Genomic DNA, 21356 nt, shown 5'->3' with positions numbered 1-21356 from the left:
GTTGTCCGTGTGTAGCCATGGCTCAACATGAAAGAGTCAAACTTTTTATACCACTGCCGAGGTGCTTGCTTAAGTCCATACAAGCTCTTTCTCAGCCTGCACACCAAATGCTCCTTACCTTTAACTCGGAATCCTTCAGGCTGCTCCATATATATTTCTTCCTCCAAGTCACCATGTAGGAAAGCTGTTTTTACATCGAGCTGCTCGATCTCCAAATTTAGACTAGCTGCCAGTGCGAGAACAACTCGGATCAATGACATCTTGACAACGGGCGAGAAGATCTCCTCGAAGTCAACTCCTTTCTTCTGGTTGAAACCTTTCACTACCAGCCGAGCTTTGTATCGAGGTCGCGAGTTCTCTGTCTTCAACCTGTAGACCCATTTGTTCTTCAATGCTCTCTTACCTTGCGGTAGCTTCACTAGGTCATACGTGTGATTTTCAGACAAGGAGTTCATCTCCTCATTCATCGCCTTCAACCAGTGCTCCTTGTGCTCATGTGCCACAACTTCATCATAGCACTCAGGTTCTCCCCCGTCAGTCAGTAGCACATACTCATGAGGCGGATATCTTGTAGATGGTCGTCTTATTCTATCAGATTGTCTAGGTAGATCTGCAGGCTCTAACTGTAACCGCGAGCCTGTATCATCCGTAGTCACATCATCATCTACCTGAGGAATCTCACCCCCAGTCGTGGTTTCTTCATACTCACCAGGTACCTCTTCCACTGGATGCTCTACATCAACCGGTACAGGAATAGAGATCTCGTGAGGATTGCCTACTTTGGCCTTCTCTAACTTTTGCAAATCCTCGATTGTCTGGTCCTCAAAGAAGACAACATCCCTGCTCCTGATGATCTTCTTGCTATCAGGGTCCCAAAGCCTGTACCCGAACTCTTCATGTGCATAACCCAAGAAGATGCACTGTTTTGCCTTGGCATCAAGTTTTGATCTTTCATCTCGAGGAATGTGAACAGATGCCCTGCACCCGAAGACTCTGAGATGCTTGTATGATACTTTCTTGCCGGTCCACACCTGCTGGGGTACATCTCCATCAAGTGCAACTGACGGTGTAAGATTAATAAGATCAACCGCTGACCTCATTGCCTCGCCCCAGAAAAGCTTAGACAGTTTCGCCTGAGAAAGCATACAACGAACTCTCTCAACAATTGTGCGGTTCATTCTCTCTGCAAGCCCGTTCTGCTGTGGTGTCTTCGGTACCGTCTTCTCAAGTTTGATACCGTGAGTCCTGCAATAGTTCTCGAAAGGACCCCTATACTCACCACCATTATCAGCTCTGACACATTTCAGTTTCATGCCCGTTTCTCTTTCCACTGCTACATGGAAGTTCTTGAAAATCTCAGTCACCTGATCTTTAGTTTTCATAGGGTAAGCCCAAACCTTCCTGGTGTGATCATCTATAAAGGTCACAAAATAGAGAGCACCACCAAGAGATCTATCCGACATGAAACAAACATCAGTATGCACAAGGTCAAGTATATGATCGCATCTAGAGGGACGACTTCTAACAAAAGAAACTCTCCTCTGCTTACCAGCTAAACAGTGATCACAAGTGCTCAAGTGCATACCTTTAACGGGCAAAGACTGCTTTCTAGCAAGAATTTGAATACCTTTCTCACTGATATGCCCAAGTCTCCTATGCCATAGCTCGATAGGATAATCCTCAACAACATTAACCTGACCGGAGTTGTGTCTGGCACGCAGCCTGTAGAGAGTGTCGGTCTTCTGACCCCGTGCCACAATCAACGAACCCTTGGAGAGCTTCCATCTCCCATTGCTGAATTCATTACTGTAGCCTTCATCATCAAGTTGACCCGTCGAGATTAGGTTAAGGCGAATTTCTGGAACATGCCTCACCTTCTTCAAAAACAACTTGCAGCCAAGCTCGGTCTCTAGACAGACATCACCAATACCGACAATCTTGCATGATTGTCCATTCCCCATTCTCACATAACCATAGTCCCCGGTAGTGTAAGATGAAAAGAAATCCCGATGAGGAGTGACATGAAACGAGGCACCTGTATCTGCAACCCAGGTAGAGTCCTGACATGTGAAATTCACATAAGCTTCATCGCAAATGATGTAGGTCTCTCCATCAGATGCCACTGCTGTAGTGCCTTCTTCCTTCTTGCTCTCACCGTTGCCATTCTGATTTTTCTTCAGAGCTCTACACTCCCTTTTGTAGTGTCCCTCTTTTCCACAGTAATAGCAAGTGACCACTTTCCTCGTCTTCGACTTTGATCTGCCCCTCGATTTGCCACGTGAGTTACTATGCTTGGAAGAGAAATTTCTGCTTTGACTTCTCCCCCGTTGTTCAGTAACCAAAGCTTCAGACTGAATGGAAATTCCCGTGCCTTTCCTTCTAGTCTCCTCATTAAATAAACTGTCTGTCACCGTAGCCAACGATAGCTTCCCGTTTGGCGCAGAATTGCTTAATGCAACCACAAGTGTGTCCCAATTATCCGGTAGAGTCCCTAAAAGTAGACAGGCCTGCAACTCATCGGGTAATATTATCTCCAGGTTCGTCAACTGGTTAATAATATCCTGGAAATTACTCATGTGCGCAGCCATATCACCTCCATCCTGGAAACGAAGATGAACCAGCTTCTTCACGAGGAATGCCTTATTTTGTGGTGTCTTCCTCGCATAGAGATTTGTCAATTTATCCCACAAAGCTTTCGCATTTGTCTCCTGAGCAACATGATGATAAATACTATTGTCTATCCACTGCCGAATCAAACCAATAGTCTTCCGATTTGTGCGTTCCCAAGCCTTGTCATCCTTATCTTTGGGTTTCGCGGAATCCCCTTCAATAGGATCGTACAAATCCCTGCAAAATAGAAGATCCTCCATCCGAGACTTCCATATAGAGTAGTTGGTTGCATTCAACTTGAACATAGATCCTGTAGACTCTTCCATCTCGAAAACACCGAAAAAAACTCAAACTTCTCTAACCCGAAGCTCTGATACCACTTGTTGGGGTTAGGGATGTACTCAACCAAACAATAACGCAGCGATTAATCTTCCTCCCCTTCTAGTGTAATCGAGATAGGAACTAATCAAATCAACCAACAAGCAGTAAAGTAAAACAACACCAAGAATTTTACGTGGAAAACCCCAATGTGGGGAAAAACCACGGGACCAACTCCGAATCAACGATCCACTATGAAGATTATACAATGTCTTTCATCAAGGGTAAACCCTTGGATCACCAAACTCAAGAGAAACACTCTCTTGGATCACCCAAATACTAAATTCGTCACCCACGCCGGGTGGTTCACAAAATCAGCTGAAACAGCACCTACAGAGCTCTAATAGAAATTCTGACCGTTCAGAAGTTAGCCCCACGTGTTGTGAAGCTGCTGTCAAAATTTCGTCCCAATCGGAGTTCGTTTGATGTCCCGATCTAGGTTTGATCTCCAGCTGCGCGCTGCCCCTGTTGAGCAGAATTCGGCTCTGCTCTTCCTTTGTTCTTTGTGCTGTTTTGCTGCTTGCAGCTCCTCTGCCGCTGCTGTCTACACTCTGCTGCTACTGCAGTCTGCTGCTGCTTTTATACCTCAGCTGATTTGCTGAAGAATAAACCCTAACAAAAATGGGTTCTTGGGCCTATTAAAGCCCGATAAAAGCCCAATACAATTTGAGCCCAACTTCCTCCAAATTGGAGGGATACCCAACAGCAAACGATAAGTGCTGACCTCACCAACAAATTTGTCGGGCTGGGATGGAATGGCTCCCTCTCCAAGGATGAATCGTCTTCATCAAGGAATATTCCACCAATGGCCATGGCAAATGGGAGTGGCCAGTATCGAAATCACCTGGAAAAATAATCCTTGACTTGCACTTCCGGGTCTAAAATCCATTTGTCATTTCCGAATAACACTAAAGGCACCAAATTTGGGTCTAGTTGTCCCTCCCCAAAAGACACAGATTTTTGTGCCAATACCCAATAGTACATTACCGGCCGATATGAACGCCGATGCCTGCCCCGCATAATTAAAAATTTCCCCAAAAGAACAAAACTGTACGGACACAGTACCATTACCTTTGTCGTCTCCCTCCCTAAAAGAAAAATTACAGATTAAGAACAACACATTAATACCCCCTCCGCTGAAGCTTCTACTGTTATCACTTCTATTACCTCCACTTCGGCAAACACTAATGAAGAGGTGAACAACACCATGGAGAAGCTACCTAGAGAGGATTCTTCGCAGTCAGACACACATATGGTAAACTGGAGGCCGAGGGGAAGGACTCCTGGTCGAAGAGTTTCTGATTGGGGCAAAGGAATAGAACCCACGCAAGAACGTCAGTGTAACCCCACAAGCCCAAGGCAATGCTTGGATTGTAGTCCACCATCTTGTTCTTGCCGTAGCAGAGGTCGATCAGCCACGATTGTTATAAGAATATCTGGTCTAAGTGACGGCTCTGGTGAGAGGCTTCCTACTCGAAAATGCTCCCAATATGTGTAGGCCACCTTTGAGAGACATGCTTCACTTAACAACCTCCCCCTAGGGGCTCAAAACGTCCAAGGACCTTCCTCCAATCACAGAGGCAGTTAATAAATCAGAAGTTAGTCCCGACAAATGGAGACTAGTAACAGAGGCATTCACTAGTTCCACCATGATATTGGACCCTATTTTAGCTTTGATTCTCCCAACCACTCCGGTTTTAAGGTTGAACATCCTAACAACAACACTATCGCGTGGGCATGGTTTTAGGCCCTCCCCTCCCCCCCTCCCCGCACTAACTTCGGGGTGTTCTATGAGTACATGTGGTTTGGGACCCAATTCAGAATTACTTTGACCGGTAAGTCACCTAAAGTCACCTACGAGGTCATCATACTAACCATCTAAGGATCCTAAGTTTGACTTGGTCTTTCTAAAGGAAAAAATGAGTCCGGTGACTTTGTTACGAGATTAGAGGCCCACAAGAAAATAACTCGCCATTTTGGTGCCTTCCTAGGCTCCTAATAGTTCTTAGACTTTTTAAAACCTAGAAAGTTAATGTGGGGGTCGTTCGCCATTAAAACACGTAACGCAAAGCGGGGGAGGGGGGATTAGTATTAGGGAATTTTGTGCTCTCACACGGACAGGTAGCTTTTCGTGGCGAGATAACCCGAGTTATTTAATCATAGGGTTCAGGCTATATTCGCGAATGTACAAGGAAATTAAATAATGAATTACAAACTTCGCATGGTATATATGCTTGTACAATTATACAGTCCGACTCAAAATAGATTAAACATTCGGGACAAGAAAAAATAAAAAGAGCCATACATTCAAGTTGATCATACATGGGCCAACACCTCACACGAGGGGTTGAGGGTCAGCGAGGGAACTCCCAACATGGTCGGCTCTCCTCTTCCCTAATTTGGAGATTGAAAAGCATGCGAAAAAGGGAGGGGAGCCGACGCAGCTAGGGGCTCCCCCTCCGGCCCTCAACCCCTTAGACGAGGTGGCTGGACTCAAGCCAACTCACCTCAAGGGTGGAGGGTTGACAGGGGAGCCCCCAATTAGTTCGGGGTCCCCATCCCCTCTTCCCATGTTTTCTAAATAGAAAAACGGGGAAAAAAAAGGAAGGGGCCCTTGACCTTGCTGGGGGCTTCCCCTGGCAGCCCTCGACCCCTCGAGAGGTGGCTGGACTCGAGCCACCTCACTCAAGGGGTTGGGCTGGTTGGGGAGCCCCCAGCTGGGTAGGGCCCCTCCATCCATCTTTCCCTATTTTCTATTCGAAAAACGGGGGAAGCGGGGAGGGGAGCCTCGACTCCGATGGGGCTCCCCCGCCTTGCTGCTCTTCAGCTCAGTCTAAAGGCATTTCCCTTGCCCTTCACACCTTCTCGATCACCACTGGCGACCTCCGATTAAAGCTCTCAGCCATCGCGAGTCCTTTTCCTATTGTACGGTAAGACACTCACTCTCTTCTCATCTCCTAGCCTTGACCTCAAGGAGCAAGAGACAAAAATATGGGACCAAATTTGAAAAATGAGAGATATTAGGGTCTTCTTAGAAAATGAGTGTGACCATAAATTCAAGTGTCGTTGTTTTATTGAAGCTTAAAAATTGTTGTGCCACGTCGATAGCCATTAGTTGCCATGTTAAGAACCGTGATGAAATTGGAGATGGATGATGTATTTGATCTAACGTGGGTAACGTGCTACTAGATTTGGGAAATTTGAGAGTTTATGCTAGATTTAGGAATTGAGTGGAAGTTCATGATTTTTTACGTGATTAACCATTATTATTATTATTATTATCATTATTATTTTCCCATGTTCTTGCCCTTTTTTTTTTAATTGAGAGGAGCTCCCAGTAGGTGCCAATGGTACACTTCGATCGATTACAATAGACATTTTCAAACCTATCAATCGATAATAACATCTAATTGTTGATCTTGTGCGTCCAGTCCACCTTATGATGAATTATTTGTAGCCACTTATTATTATTTTGGGAGAGGAGAGAGAGATACCATCATGCATTTTTCACGACGCCTTGGGTGGGAGATTGAGATTCCTCAGTCAAAGAATCAATGTCTGTCGGGACCGCCCTTAAAATTGTCTTTTGGCCTGTGCGACTTATAAGGTAAGAGGTCCCGTCATTTCTTTTCAGCGTTTTGTCCGCAGCAACTATAGTAGGTTTGGGACTGCCATTTTGCGGTTTCTTTGTCCATGGGCGGTTGCCAATTAAGTTTTCAGATAACAGGGCGCACACCGGAAGAATCTAAATAAATAGATAAATGAATAAAATCTAATTAGCTAGGTTGTATCTCTTTGAATGAAAAATGCGGCAAGATTTTGGGGCGTCAAAGTTAATTTCGTTGGATACGTAGTGATTTAGTTATATTATACAACACCCCTTCACATGTCGGTTAGATCAATTTTGAAAGCCCATCGCATGAAATTAATTAAATGGAGGCCAAACACGTGCACAGTGTATTGAGCATGCACTCCCATACCATTTGGGATGATCATAACCATCTAATCTAGGCGGTGCGTTCTAAAATTTAAAAAATACATTCGACTAGCCGGCCTTCTTGTGACTGCTCCATCCGACTTGCGATCAATGTGTATCTCTGGCGTACATCTACTTCCTAAAAGTTGTACCCGGCATCTGAGCATGCACGGAAAAGTTTGGTATGAATTTGCCAGTGTGAATATATGTTTCATTGAAAGGGGTTGTCTTGTTATTACCATACCAAATTTGATGATCAGTTTATTATATAGGGTTAGCAAGAAAGCTTTTCTCTGGAATGGTGATATATATAACTAATCTGCTTTACTTAAATTGTATGTGTAATTTGTGCGCGTGCGGTTTTGTTTGGCTTTCATCATACAGAAAGTTAATGAGTATTTTTTTTTTCAAAAATAGCCAGCGGAAGAAATTTTAATTAAATCTTAGTCATGTGTTCGTTCTCATGCATCTAACATTATCTTTACCCTAAAAAAATGATAATTTTGAAAAATGTCTGCGGAGGGTCGAGAATTTAGTTCTGACAATTATCGCTCTTTTTTTTAATTTTATTTTTAAATTTTGGGTAGAATATTCATCGCTCTGAAGAAGTAAATGCAGGAGAAAAGTATATACATTAATCATTCCGCATCTAAGAATGTAAGACATAGAAATGTATACAATTAAATTTCCACGTGGGGTTTTCCTATGGAACCAATATCTTCCACGTGCGAAATAGAGGAATTTTGGTTTTAAAAAATCAACCACAAGCGAAACACCTCCCTTTGAAATATTCCTAACGGCGCCATGTGCATGAATTCTCTCTCCCATATATATACCTACGTCCCAAATAATTAATCCTCACTACCACTTTTCCATCGGAAAATATCCACACTCATGAAATCAAGAACAGCAAACTCACCGTCGTCGTCCTCATCGTCGTCTTCAAGCTCAAAGGACTTTCAGATCAAGAACTCCCAGCATGATATTGGTAATTTGTCCGACTACTCGGGCATCGATAGCCGAAAGAGGAAGTCGGGCAGGAAGAAATTCCACGAGACACGGCACCCTGTCTACAGAGGGGTCAGGGAGAGGAATGGGAAATGGGTCTGCGAGATGAGAGATCCACACAAGAAGTCCCGAATATGGCTCGGGACGTTCACCTGCCCCGACATGGCTGCTAGGGCTTATGACGTTGCGGCCTTGGCCCTGAAAGGAGACTCAGCAAATCTTAATTTTCCTCAGCCATCGGTCCCATCTCCTAATCTATTCAAACCTAGAGACATGTACTCAACTCATGGAGCATTAGTAGAGGCTCCTGTCAGCGGAGATGATGATCCGGTAAGGATATTGCCGTCTCCTTCATCTTCTTCTCCTTCTCTGTCATCGTTTTCGACATTGAATATTGATGGTGAGATAATGAGTGGTGAAAGGGTTCAACAGAAGAGTGCGAGGGCGTATTATGATGAGGAGGAGATCTTTAATATGCCGGGTTTGATTGTTAGCTTGGCTGAAGGATTGATGATTAGTCCACCGGGAATGGACTATGGATTCAGTTGGCCTGATGATCAAGCGGACATCGAATATTTGAGTCTATGGAGCGACTAAACCCTAACATGATGTTTTACACGACGAAGGAAATCATGTCCTAAAGCTAAATCAAATGTTACCACTTCGTGAGGCAATCCCGTTCCATCTCCGATCTATTCCTCCATGCAAATTAGTGAGGCCTTAGGTCAGGTTGAACTTGTCATGCTATCCAAGACAGGAGTTACTAGAGGCTAGAGCACACTTGTTATTCGGTAAAGTTGCATGAATCTTGAATGCTGAAGTTTTTTTTTTTTTGTTTTTTTTGACAGATTGTCGTGTATGTAGCCTTGTTATCTATTAGTTTTTACTGTGTAATATTTCCATGACTTTGTGAGATCCGATCTCAGCCGTAGGCTGGGCTATGACACATTAAAAAAATTTCATGGTCAGAACTAAAACGACACTTGAACAATTAATCTTTGCCGGCCAAAGGGGATTGCGACAAGGTGACCCCCTATCACCCTATTTGTTTGTTATTGCCATGGAGGTCTTCTCAAAGCTTTTGGACACTGCTGCAGACGAAGGCAGAATCGGCTTCCATCCTAGATGTAAGTCTATCAAGCTCACCCATCTCTGCTTTGCTGATGATCTATTCTTGTTCACAAACGGGTCCAAAGAGTCTCTTGTTGCCATTCTGGAAGTGTTGAACACCTTTTACAACTGGTCTGGGCTCAAGCTGAACCCTGAGAAATCTGAAATCTTCACGGGAGGCATCACTGAGGAAGGCATCTCTATATTGGTGAATAGCTCGGGTTTTAAGAAAGGTACTCTTCCTGTGAGATACTTGGGGCTCCCTCTTGTCTCGGGCAAGCTTTCCACGAAGAACTGCGAGGCTCTTACTGAGAGAATCCTAAAGCGTATAAGGAGTTGGTCTGTGAAACACTTGTCTTACGCGGGACGAGTACAGTTGATCAATTCAGTACTTTTCAGCATGGCCAGCTACTGGTGTATCCACTTCATTCTTCCCAAGAAAGTCATAAAGTTGGTGCAGCAGAAGTGCAGATCCTTCCTCTGGAAAGGCCTTGAGCAGCATATAGGAGGAGGAAAGCTCGGCTGGGAAACTCTATGTCTTCCAAAGTCTGATGGAGGACTCGGTATCAAGGACCTAACCCTGTGGAATAAGGTATGCGTACTCAAAAACCTTTGGTCTCTCCTCGTGCGTTCAGGGTCTCTTTGGGTGGCCTGGGTTGCTAAATATTTAATCAAAGACCGAAGTATTTGGTCTTTAAGGATACCTGGTGATTGTTCTTGGAACTGGAGAAAACTTTTGCAGCTGAGGACTTTGATGTCTCCCTATATCCGCTATTGTGTTGGCCCTGGTACGAATGTATCTTTCTGGTATGACAAGTGGTTACCGGTCGGTTCTTTAATAAACTATTGCACCAGGGGGCTCCAGTGCTTTCCGTCGATTAGGGAGCACGCAACAGTTAGTTCGATTCTGGTTGATGGATGCTGGCATTGGCCTAGAAGCTCGGATCTGCAAGCTGGCCTGCTCCGTGATCTCGCTAATGCAATTCAACTCTCTGATCGTGATAGGGTCACATGGACGGCTCACAAATCCGAGACATTTTCTGTTGCTAGTGCGTGGAAATGCTTTAGTCCCAGAAGCCAGAAGATGGAATGGAGGAACGCAATCTGGTTTGAGGGGCAGTTTCCTCGATCCTCTTTCATTAGCTGGCTTTGTATTCATAATAGATTGAGTACAAAAGATAGGCTTATGAGTTGGAGAATCTCGATTACTGCACCCGAATGCGAATTCTGTAGTTTGGAATTGGAGACCCGAAATCACCTCTTTTTTGAATGCCCTATCACCCAAGGGATTTGGAGAAGTTTATTAGACCGTGTTGGAATGAACAAACACAATGTCGACTGGAATACGGAACTTTGCTGGGTCTCCTCTCTCCGTGGAAAGAAGCTGGATATTATTTGTCTTAAACTTCTCTGGACTCACTACATTTACTGCATCTGGAAGGAGAGGAACGCCAGGCTCTACCGGAATCAAGTCTCGCCTCCAACAATTATAATACGAAGGATCTTCTCGGATGTGAAAGCAAAGTTGTCTGTTCTCCCTCGATTCTCATGCAAAATTGCACACTCTATCATTGCGAGGCATATGTTTCACCATTTTGATACTGCAACTAGTTGACTTGGGAGTAGCTCTTGGGTATTTTTTATTTTACTCCGTATAGAGGAAAATGGTATTGGTTTCTGATGTAAATTCATCTGTTATCAATGAAGTTTCATCATTTATCCAAAAAAAAAAAAAAAAATCTTAGCTAATTGAGAATACTTGTAGGTTCTCACCGAAAAAAAAAATGGTAAGTGAGTTAAGACTCGATTCAAATTCTCAATGCTAATCAATTCTCTCTTGGTACCGGGCTTAGTCCTAGCTCGAGGCTTTGGCCATTAGGGGAGGGTTCCAGTGTTCAATCCTCGAACATGCCCTTCTTTGATACAGTTCTAGCAGTTGACTCTTGTTGAGAGTTGTTGTCCATAAGAGATTGGGCAAACAATTTATTAGCTCGAATTTTCAGAATGGAAATGAATCTAATCACTTATCGTCCTATCAAAATTTTATATGTTATTACAATACATGTTCAGTGCACCACGCATGTGTTTGCTCCTTATTTAATTAATTTCAATCGATAAAATTTAGTATTAAGTAATAAGTACGAGATTGGTTCCGTTCATGGCTTCTCAAATTTGGCATGTCATGCCAGCAGGAAATTGTATCAAATTAAACCAGCGCATAATATAAAAAAGTAAGCTTCAGAACGACCGAGGTCACTATTAAAACTTGTACAAAGTGATACCACAAGGAAGGGAAACTATCAATTTTGGTCCTCAACCCATTTTCTTTTTTTTTTTGGTTTTAATTCTAAACCGATTTTCGAATTGATTTTAACCCTCAACTTTCTATTCATGGTTCAGTTTTTGTCTTATTATTATTTCAGTTGATTAAAAATACTGGCGCGACATATTATTTGATAAAAATGATCAATTAAAAGATAAAAACATCCGATCAGCATTTTTAATGAAATAATAATAATGAAACCAAAAGTGAACCAACTTGGAGAAGGACTATAATAAAAAATAAATAAATAAATTGAGGACCAAAATTGACCTTCACCTTACAAAGAATATTACAACGATGATGCGGGTTCAAATTGTCGGTGAAGAGATATAGTACATTCGTTTATATACGTATACAGAAATTCGATGCCACAGGCAATAAAATTCGATGAAGAAATGGATAGCCGTTGGGATGCATACATTGTCACTGAATTTGGGGTAATGGATCTGCCATTGAGTATGAGCCCAGCCTGCAGGCCGGCTAGAAGTTGGGCCTCGTCTATTTGCACTTACATATAAGCCCCAAATTTAAATTGGTTTGGGTCGGGAGTCGGGACATGTATGACGTAGATATCCAAATTACTTTCCTTTGCTTTTGTTGAAGATGTATAAAGTAAAATTAATCGGCGAAAAAGATGTGTCGATTGATACACGCAACCTTTTCGCCATACCATATTCCACGGCTCGGACTCGGCAATTCATTAGGGTGAGCTGATATTTCAACTATCATTTTGCAGTCCTATGGATCGATTACATGACCATTACCCTTTATCTCATGAATGGGTTCTTCCACGTTCCCTTTTATTGGAGGGTTTTTTTTTTTTTTTTTTTTTTTGCTTTGTCTCGCCCTTTTGTCTCTCTAAAACAGGTGGATCCACTAGCTTTGATTTGGAAGGAAAATAAAAATAAAATAATAATAATAAAAAGATTGACATATCAAAACATGCAACCGCACAAGGCTGAGTGATGAGTTGGAAGACATGTGATGTAGACCCTAATCATAATCATAATCTAATGCATGGGACATACATTTACTTCATTTCGTCCCCACATCTTTACTTCCTTCCCATCCGATCATCTACCATTCTTCTTTGATCTTTCCCAATCTCCCCCACATCATAGAAAAAAAAATCCATTAATTACAAACGGAAAGCAACAACAAGCAATTCTCAAATCAGTTCCAATTCCAAACATAAGATCACTCCTTCCCAATGGATAGCAACTCAATTGAAGGAGGAGATATAGATGAAGAAGCCCAAACACAACACGGCCCGAAGCCATGGGAACCAAAGAGGGAGAGACTGGCCTCCATTCACGAGAAGATCTCCAAGGACCCAAAGCTCCTGAGCCGTGACGCCGGCAAGACATCCTGCTGCATCTTCCGGGTTCCTGCGAGCCTGATCAAGGTCAATGGCAGGTCCTATCAGCCCCACATCGTCTCGATCGGCCCCTACCACTGGGGCAACCCGAACCTTGAGATGATCCAGGAGCACAAATGGAGGTATCTAGGATCGCTCCTCTCTAGAACGGAGACCATAGGAATCTGCTTGGAAGATTACATGAAGGCGATCGAGCCTTTGGTGCCGAGCGCACGGGAATGTTACTCGGAAGTTATCCACCTCGACACCGATGAGTTGATCGAGATGATGATCCTTGACGGGTGTTTCATGATTGAGCTGTTTCGCAAGAACAAGAAGTTAGCCCTCTTTGAGGCCAATGACCCTCTAGTAACCATGGCTTGGATCTTCCCTTTCTTCTATCGGGATTTCCTCCAGCTCGAGAACCAAATCCCATACTTCATCCTCGAGCGCTTGTTCGAGCTGACAAAGGTAATCTGAAATTCCTGACCACACTGTTGTTATGAATTTGATCATGTCAGGTGCTCGAACCGTAATATCTTTATCATTTGATGACAGGTAAGTCCGAAGGAATCGGACCATTCCCTGGCCGAAATCGCGCTCGAGTTCTTCAACAATGCGATGCAAAGGTCTGACAAGGACATAGCCAACTACCATAACATCGGAGGAAGGCATCTTCTGGACCTGGTCCGATCGAGCTTCATGCCACAGGCCACCCCACTGCCAGAGCCGCCACGCAGGTCCGTCCCTACCGACGTGATCCACTGTGTATCCAAGCTGCGGCGGGCAGGAATCAAGCTCCAACGAGCCAAAGACCAACGGAGCTTCCTGGTCGTGAGTTTCCAAAAGGGGGTGCTTGAGATGCCCACGATCACGATCGACGACTTCATGAGCTCTTTCCTCCTCAACTGCGTGGCCTACGAGCAATGTCACCACAGCAGCTCCAAGCACATCACTACCTATGCGACCCTCCTGGACTGCCTGGTGAACACGTACAAAGATGTCGAGTACTTGTGCGACCGGAACATCATCGAGAACTACTTTGGGACAGACACCGATGTCGCCAAGTTCATTAACAACCTAGGGAAGGACGTGGCTTTCGATATAGACCGGTGTTACCTGGCCAAGGTTTTTGATGAAGTGCACTTGTACTACAACAACAGTTGGCACGTCTACTGGGCAAGCTTTAAGTACACTTATTTCGACACGCCGTGGTCATTTATTTCCGCATTGGCTGCCCTCATCTTGCTGCTCTTAACTGTGACTCAGACATTTTATACGGTCTATCAGTTCTATAATCACAAGGAATGAAATAGCCAGGGATGTACACGCATTTTTTGCATTTAGTGTCACGATGAGAAGCCCCTCCCCTGTTTTTCATGTCCCGGTTTCACGACCAAAAAGGGGTTCGATGTTTTGCCTGCTCGAGAAAGAATCAAGCAAAGAGGATAAATTATAGACTGCCTCGTAAGCGACCACTCTTTTCTCTTTTACCATCATCTGTTGGTCCGGTTGGTACACGGCTATGGATTAAAACAGAACGAGAATTCTATCCTTTCACTCCATTTGCTTATATGGTGGCACTTCTGATCATTCCATTTGGAAGACAATTTCCCTTCAACCAGATGGAAGGATGATCAATCTTTCAAAAAAAAAACAATAGTATGCTTATATTTGCTTGTAGTAATATGTATCTAAACATATATCATATAGAATGATATCTTATAAAATAAGTTCATCCAAATAAATACATTCATTTATATTCTTTACTTCAACTTAGAAATCACTCATTTTCTCTTGATATAATCACATTCTTTTACATTCCATTCCCGTTTACCAATTCGGTTGGGTCCGATACAAGAAAGGGTCTTCGATCGGAGTGAATACATATACATATGACGAAAAAGATTCGGCCCTGCTGTAGGAAGGAAGCAAAGTCGGTTCTCCGGCAAATAAATGATAATCAAATCAAAGCTCAATTATTTTAGCACGTACGTTGAGATAGGATTAGTAAGACCAACTGACCAAGTCTGGGCCATTGTTCAAAATAACATGTCACCCATGAACAAACAGTTTGGAGAATCAAATACCAAACGTTCAACTCTGGTAGGGTAGAGCAATCTCTTTGACTGCCGTGGTGCCTCGATTCTATAATCTACAATTCTTTCCTGAAATGGATGCTTGTGTTGTGTCGATGTTCGGTCTCGTTTATTGAAGAGTTGATAAAGGTCACAATTGATCCTACAATTTCATTCGTAAGGCCAGCTACTTCGTTTCAAAGAATTGTTGTTAGTTCATTGGGCTTCTGAGTCTTTATATATATATATATATATATACGCCTTTTTGGTCTTGATGGATTGACTTGCGGCTATACATCCACATCACAGAGCAAGAAAGCAAGCAGCCAAAGGGAAACGGTCATCGGCCCACTTTCCTGGTCAAGTCTCGAACCAAAGCCATTGTAATAATTTTCCTTTTTTTTCCCCCTAAATTTATCTATCACGCGTTAATTGATAAATAAAAGGAAAATCACGATAACGCATGCAGGTGAAGGATAAGAATCTCTTTATTCTGCAGATGAAAACAGCGTGAATTTGATTAAAATTCTTTTGTCATATTAATTTCATGCAGCAGCATGGCCTCCCGTTACGGGTCTTTTATGTAAGGATAAGTGCATATAACTAGCTAATGACCTGCAGTGCAGCTCATGTAATATCATAATAAATCCTAGATGATTGCTTATCTTCCTGCTAATAACCGATATCGGAAATTGCATGGAAAGAGTTCAACAGAGAAATTCCACTTCAAGCATATGCCTTCATCAATTCCAGCTTTTCCAATACCATTGCTCGCGGTTGAGTGCAATACAATTAATCCTGCCCTGACAAGCAAGCCGAACGATGAGATATATATTAATATGCAATGTAATATCCACAAAAAGATTGAACAAGGATATGTTGATTCAACTCTTCAATTTCATAGAATGATTTATTAAGGAAAGTCAGAATAGCAGAGCAAGGGATTTTGGTACAGTGATATCATTCTCGATTGGGACCACAAGATCCTAAGTTTGATTCTCACCAATGAACTCTTCATATCCTTTTATTTCCCCCTCTCCTATCCGTCTCTTTCAGGTTCATGGACCTTTTTCCATATATATATATATATATATATATATATAAAGCCGGAGGAATAGCAAACACTTCGTGCGCCCATCAACCTGGATTCACTTCCAGACAACTTCAAGACTGCGATTTTGAATAGAAATACTCTGGAAGAACAGACTTAGATTAGTCGTTGGGGATCCTATATACCGTCTGTATGTGTCAATATGCTCGTGTCTTGTTATGGCTGCACAATATTTTTCTTCTGAAAGTCTATGACAACCATACCTAACTGAGCCGATGATCTACAATTTTCACGAAATGACCAAATCATATATTTTACGGAACCGTGGAATGTAGTGCGAATGGTTGCGTATTTGATATGATTTTCTCTCATCTCATATCCCGGTGTTGAAAGATACAAATCCCCCAGAAATTTCTGAACAAACAGCATGCCGACCCAGTTGTGCTGTTAGAGCTAGCCTTATGTTCCCAGCTAGCTAGCTATGAGGTCAATGCGCTAAAATTAACGGCAGTATGACATCGCCAGGAACACCTCTTTCCGAATCCTTTGTTAGCGTAAACACTGAGTTAAGCACATACCAAGCATTTTCCATCAGATTATATAGAAGAATATGCAAACCTGGAGCTGAGTGAAGATCGGTCATACTTTATGAAATCGACAGAAGTATAAAGTTACAAATATGAAATGCAACATTTGAATCGTATAACAGTTTATCGATCAGTTCATCATATTGGTCTTCGTTACTGATCCGCTCATATAATCCCAAAAAAAAAAGTGCAAATCCAAAAGTATATTATAAGCACACATGGAGAAATCGTCCGCATTCAATATTTGTTTTCTGGTAGTAATATATTGACGCTTCTTATCGCATATGAAAGAAATAAAAATTCAATTTCGACCGACTAATATTGATCAGCTCCCAAGACTAAGGGAAGAAAAGATAGTTCTCAACATATATAATCGTTCGTCAAAATTCTTGGATGAAAAATGGTTTTGTACAGTCTTTTCCCCTTAATGCATAAGCTTATAAAGAATTTCAGAATGTGCTTGGTTTTAAAGTTGAGTTGAGTTTTGATTTGAATTGGTTTGTAATGATTATATTGTTAAATTATGAGAAAAATATAAAAAAGTAATAGATAGTTGAGAGAAAATAATGATTGTGTTGTTAAATTGTGGAAAAAGTAATGAATAGTTGAGATAATTTAGTATAAAAAATTAAATTGAATAGTTAAAAAAATTGAAGAATAAGAAAAAAGTAATAATTGTTTTGTTGAATTGAAAATAAGTTGAGTTGAGTTAAAAAAAAAATTGAATCCAAACAAGGCCTCAAATTTCAAATTCCCAGTTCCTATCCTGATTTTTCCCCATTTATTGAGCTTTTGAGGAACATGTGCTGTGGTCGATACAAATTCATTTTCAATTATAAAGGAGATTATAAGTGTACTATAAAGAGAAATATACTGTTATATAAAAAAATGTGAGAAGTCACACGATGATAAAAATCGAATACAGAACCTATTGAGTTTTGGAGAAAACATATGTTATTGCACTATAATCCCTTTTTCGCTATTAATATGGATTAGATTAGCTCAACAATGTCGCATAACCTAACAAGTTTGATGTCTCGACTAGCAAAATAGAAAATTAGTATTTTAATTCCAGAAAATCTACTATTCTAGCTATATGACAGATCATAAGATAAATTAGAAATCGGAAAATAGGTAGAAACAGCGGCACGCAGTCAGCGTATACGGGGAAGACTCTAGCACAACGTGCCATCCTAGAATTACAGCTCAATGATTGATTTTCTGCTAATCTCCCCGTGTCCGTGACCCCTCAACCAAAACACACACGTGATTAGAAATTAAAAACGGAAAGCTTCCCAAAAAAAGAAAAACAAAACACACACAAACTAGTGATAATACATAGGAAATCACAATAATATATATATTTTTTGGGCTACAAAGGAAGCCCAACGCTTGGTCAACAGGTGAGGGTATGCGCTATTACACTACACTCTCTTTTGATTAATAATGTATATTTTAATTAGGGTTAACAATTAAAACAGTTGGTAATTATAAAAAAAAGGATATAGTGCAGTAGCGTACATCCTCACCTGTTGACTCAGAGATTGCAGATTCGATACCTGGTAGGACTACCCGTGTCCCTTTATTAGTTATTTATGATTTCTCTATACTAGATCTTAGGCTTTCCTTATAATTTAAAAAAAATGGTAATTACTTATGAATTTGGTCAAATATTAAGATCCCCCCTCCGTACTTTGATTTTGAACCATTTTATAGTCAACGCGCCGCCTTTGTCTCTCCTTCCTATATATATAAACATGCCCTAATCAACTCAAGTTCATCCGTCTATAACAATACATTCTTGCAAATCATTATAATTGAGTTTTCTCTTCTTCAACCTAACTTGATTGCATTTTCTCAATCAAGAACCGAACCATAGCGAAAAACATTTCACGCCCAATAGACAACAATGTGGAATAACTGCACCCATTACTTTCATCAAATCTCTCAGCCCTCAACTCCCAAGTCGCCTTCGCCTTCGTCCTTGTCCCATGAAAACAAAACCCTAAGCCCACGAGTTAGGTTCCCGCACCTCTACCAGAACAACATCAACCTTGACCCCTCCCCTCAGTTCCCCCAGCCGGCGAGCCCTCGGTATGGATACTATGCAAACCACGTCTGTGGCTCGCCTGTCTACGCTTTCCCCCACCGGATGGTCAGCCCGTCGCCCCTCGGCAACAGTTCTTCTCCCAAGTTTCAGCCATCTCCGCGTGGAATGTATCCATGGCCCCTCAACAACAGCCCTTCTCCCAAGCCTCAATTTTCGCCTGGCAGAGCGTACCCTTTCCATCTGAACATCGGCAGACGTTTTGGGCTGGTCCCAGGAACACCGCCAGGGGCAGCGGCAAAGGATCAGGAAGAGGGGCAGCGATGGCAGCCGTCGACGGTGGAGTTAGTTGGGGATTTGAGTGGTAGTTGTAGCAGAGCTGATAGCTCCAACACACGTGGCATTGGACCTGGACCTGCGGATGAGGTAAAGATGGAGCGCTTCAAGATCCGGACCGTTGATATTGGAGGGGTGGTCGTCCAGGAAGATGAACATAAATAAAAGAGATGATTTCATCCGCCAAATTAAACTAATATAAACTGCCGCTTTCGAAGATTATTTATCCGACCCATCGAACCTAAGGTTCAGGTTTCTTTTAACAATATTTTCCAAAAGGGATTCTTTAATTTGTTCATTTGTGTAATGTACATTCTCTTTTATCTTCTGGATGGAATGTTTTGTACATGTTCTGATTCTCCTTGACAATTGTTCATATCAATCGTCTATAAATACTCTTTTTTTTTGGTGAATCGTCTATATATCCTTTTGTTCTCAATATTTGGTCGAGTTTTCTATGATTAACTCGTACTTGAAAAAAAAAAAAACAGAGAGAGAGAGAGATATAGATGATTTGTCCAAATGATGGTCTCATATATATGCACTATGCCCTAGAGTTTTCGCCAAGATTATTCATCGATCATATATATAATGCATATTTATGTATCAACACTTACGCCCGGAAAGGAATCCAGGAGAGATATCTTGACCTAGTTAGTTCACTACTTTTGGTATGGTCGGGCATAGTTGTAATAACTAATAAGGGCACTTATAACAGATGAGGAGCTGAAAAATCAATATGTGATTGAGTAGAGGAAAAGCAAATAATCAAAATGAGAGGGTTATCATAAAATTAGGAGCAGACACTCCATTAAGGTGATGATTAAGTCCCTCTGAAGCACTTAAATCCATTGCTTAATGCATAATTAATTATCATATTCCTTGACTCTGCCCATTAATGCAGCGCCCCCATCCCCACTATAACACCGTACTGTAACTACCAACATGGTTTGGTTCAAGTGATTCGACGCTTATTTTCTCGAGTAAAGTTTGGGGTTTGAGTCTTGTATATGGAGAAAATACATGTTAGGAAAGGTTTACCTCATTAGTGGGCCGACTCGGCTTGAACTGAATTAGTCAGGATCTGTTTGATTTCTGGATACTAGAGTACACACCGAAAAACACCGTTGTGTAGCTTCGCTTTTTTTTTTTTTCAGTAGTAATGAGGATTTCATAGCTTTGATTCTATACTTGATTGGGACCTCCATCGCACAAGTAGATGACGGTCAACTTATAAATATCTATACACATACATAATATATTTGATAAAAATTTCCATAGATTTTGTATATATGTTTTCGGTATGAATTCTGATATTCAGAAACCAAATTGGATCCCGACTAGTCCAGTCGAGCCAAATCGGCCCAATAAGGGGTAAAACTTTCATAGCGTGAATTTTATTCATTCAGAAGACTTAAACTAGAAACCTTATTTAAGGGGAATATAAGTACTAAACCACTTAAACCAATCCATGTTGATATTTTTGTATATATCTTTGGTTCTATATATAATGCCCGAGGGAACGATGAATCGATGATGATGTTGTGATTTATGTTATTTATTAATCGATATATGGAACCTACATATACAGGAGACTTTTTATTGCTAATATATTTTTTTTTTTGGCTAAAGCTTTTATTTCTAATAATTGGTGATTAGAATTCATGTATGAATGAATAAAAAAAAAGTACGTAAGGAGATTTATAACTCACCGGAACGGAAATGAACCAAGAGAGAGAAACATGAGAATGTGTGAAAATATGGGCAACGAGAGTCATGCACTGAGGTAGAAAATCACATAAACTTAAGCCGTGAAATCTTTATGAATATCAAAGTATAAGAAAATTTCAGTCGATCAAGTTGGATTTAGAGTTGGACTCATAACCAAGGATATAACAAAGTTGGATTTCTCGAGATCAATATAAAACCGCGTAAATAAGTGAGTGCGTGCAAAGAAAAAGAGTACGCGAGGTGCTGTTGATGTTAAACTTGGAGATGAGAATAAGGTGCGGAGAGCTTGGTGAGACATACCATGTCGACAGTTCAACTGAATTAACGGAAGATTGAGGAAGCGATCCTTCGAGTTTGGACTTTGGGGCTATACCATCCATCATATATATTATTGCTTACACACGCAAGACCTAGAAGGAACTCTAGCTAAGACATATATATAGTGGGTGAAATGTCAACGTCCTAGTCGACATTACACAGCAAAGATTGCACTTATAATCAAAGATGTAGCACGCGTTAGGATTGATACTCATTGTAAGATTATTTATACCCTTTATTAGTAAATATGATTTTTATTTTATTGTATTAGGTTATGGTCATCCATAGTAATCGGAAAAAAAAAAAGAAGAAAAAAGTTGAACCACTATAGTGATGCACGTGTCTGTTGCTCAACTAATTGATGCTGACACGTCAGCAGAAGAGAGTTACACAGGGTGGCCGTACATTTCCAAGCATGCTCTGAATTAATAATTAGTGACGATATA

General features: G+C 41.5%; 2 protein-coding genes across 2 annotated transcripts; both read left to right on the top strand.

Annotated features, from left to right (window-relative positions):
- Positions 1-7846: 7846 nt before the first annotated feature.
- LOC116193975 (ethylene-responsive transcription factor ERF024-like) lies at positions 7847-8778 on the top strand. Its single transcript, XM_031522713.1, has one exon. The coding sequence runs from the start codon at positions 7859-7861 to the stop codon at positions 8567-8569; it is 711 nt and encodes a 236-aa protein (XP_031378573.1). The 5' UTR covers positions 7847-7858; the 3' UTR covers positions 8570-8778.
- Positions 8779-12453: 3675 nt separating this feature from the next.
- Positions 12454-14255, top strand: LOC116197224 (UPF0481 protein At3g47200). The gene is made up of 2 exons (XM_031527297.1): positions 12454-13233; positions 13321-14255. The coding sequence occupies exons 1-2, from the start codon at positions 12616-12618 to the stop codon at positions 14071-14073; spliced, it is 1371 nt and encodes a 456-aa protein (XP_031383157.1). The 5' UTR covers positions 12454-12615; the 3' UTR covers positions 14074-14255.
- Positions 14256-21356: the final 7101 nt, after the last annotated feature.

The sequence above is a fragment of the Punica granatum genome, chromosome 2 (assembly GCF_007655135.1).
Source record: "Punica granatum isolate Tunisia-2019 chromosome 2, ASM765513v2, whole genome shotgun sequence".
Classification (NCBI taxonomy): Eukaryota; Viridiplantae; Streptophyta; class Magnoliopsida; order Myrtales; family Lythraceae; genus Punica; species Punica granatum.
Note: the sequence above shows the minus strand (reverse complement) of the source record. Positions and strands in the feature narration are given on the sequence as shown.

Excerpts from the sequence above, each read along its gene's own strand:
- LOC116197224 (XM_031527297.1), top strand. The coding sequence starts at position 12,616 with ATGGATAGCAACTCAATTGAAGGAGGAGATATAGATGAAGAAGCCCAA. Across the intron at positions 13,234-13,320 it reads GCTTGTTCGAGCTGACAAAG|GTAAGTCCGAAGGAATCGGA; the intron begins GTAATCTGAAAT and ends ATTTGATGACAG.
- LOC116193975 (XM_031522713.1), top strand. The coding sequence starts at position 7,859 with ATGAAATCAAGAACAGCAAACTCACCGTCGTCGTCCTCATCGTCGTCT.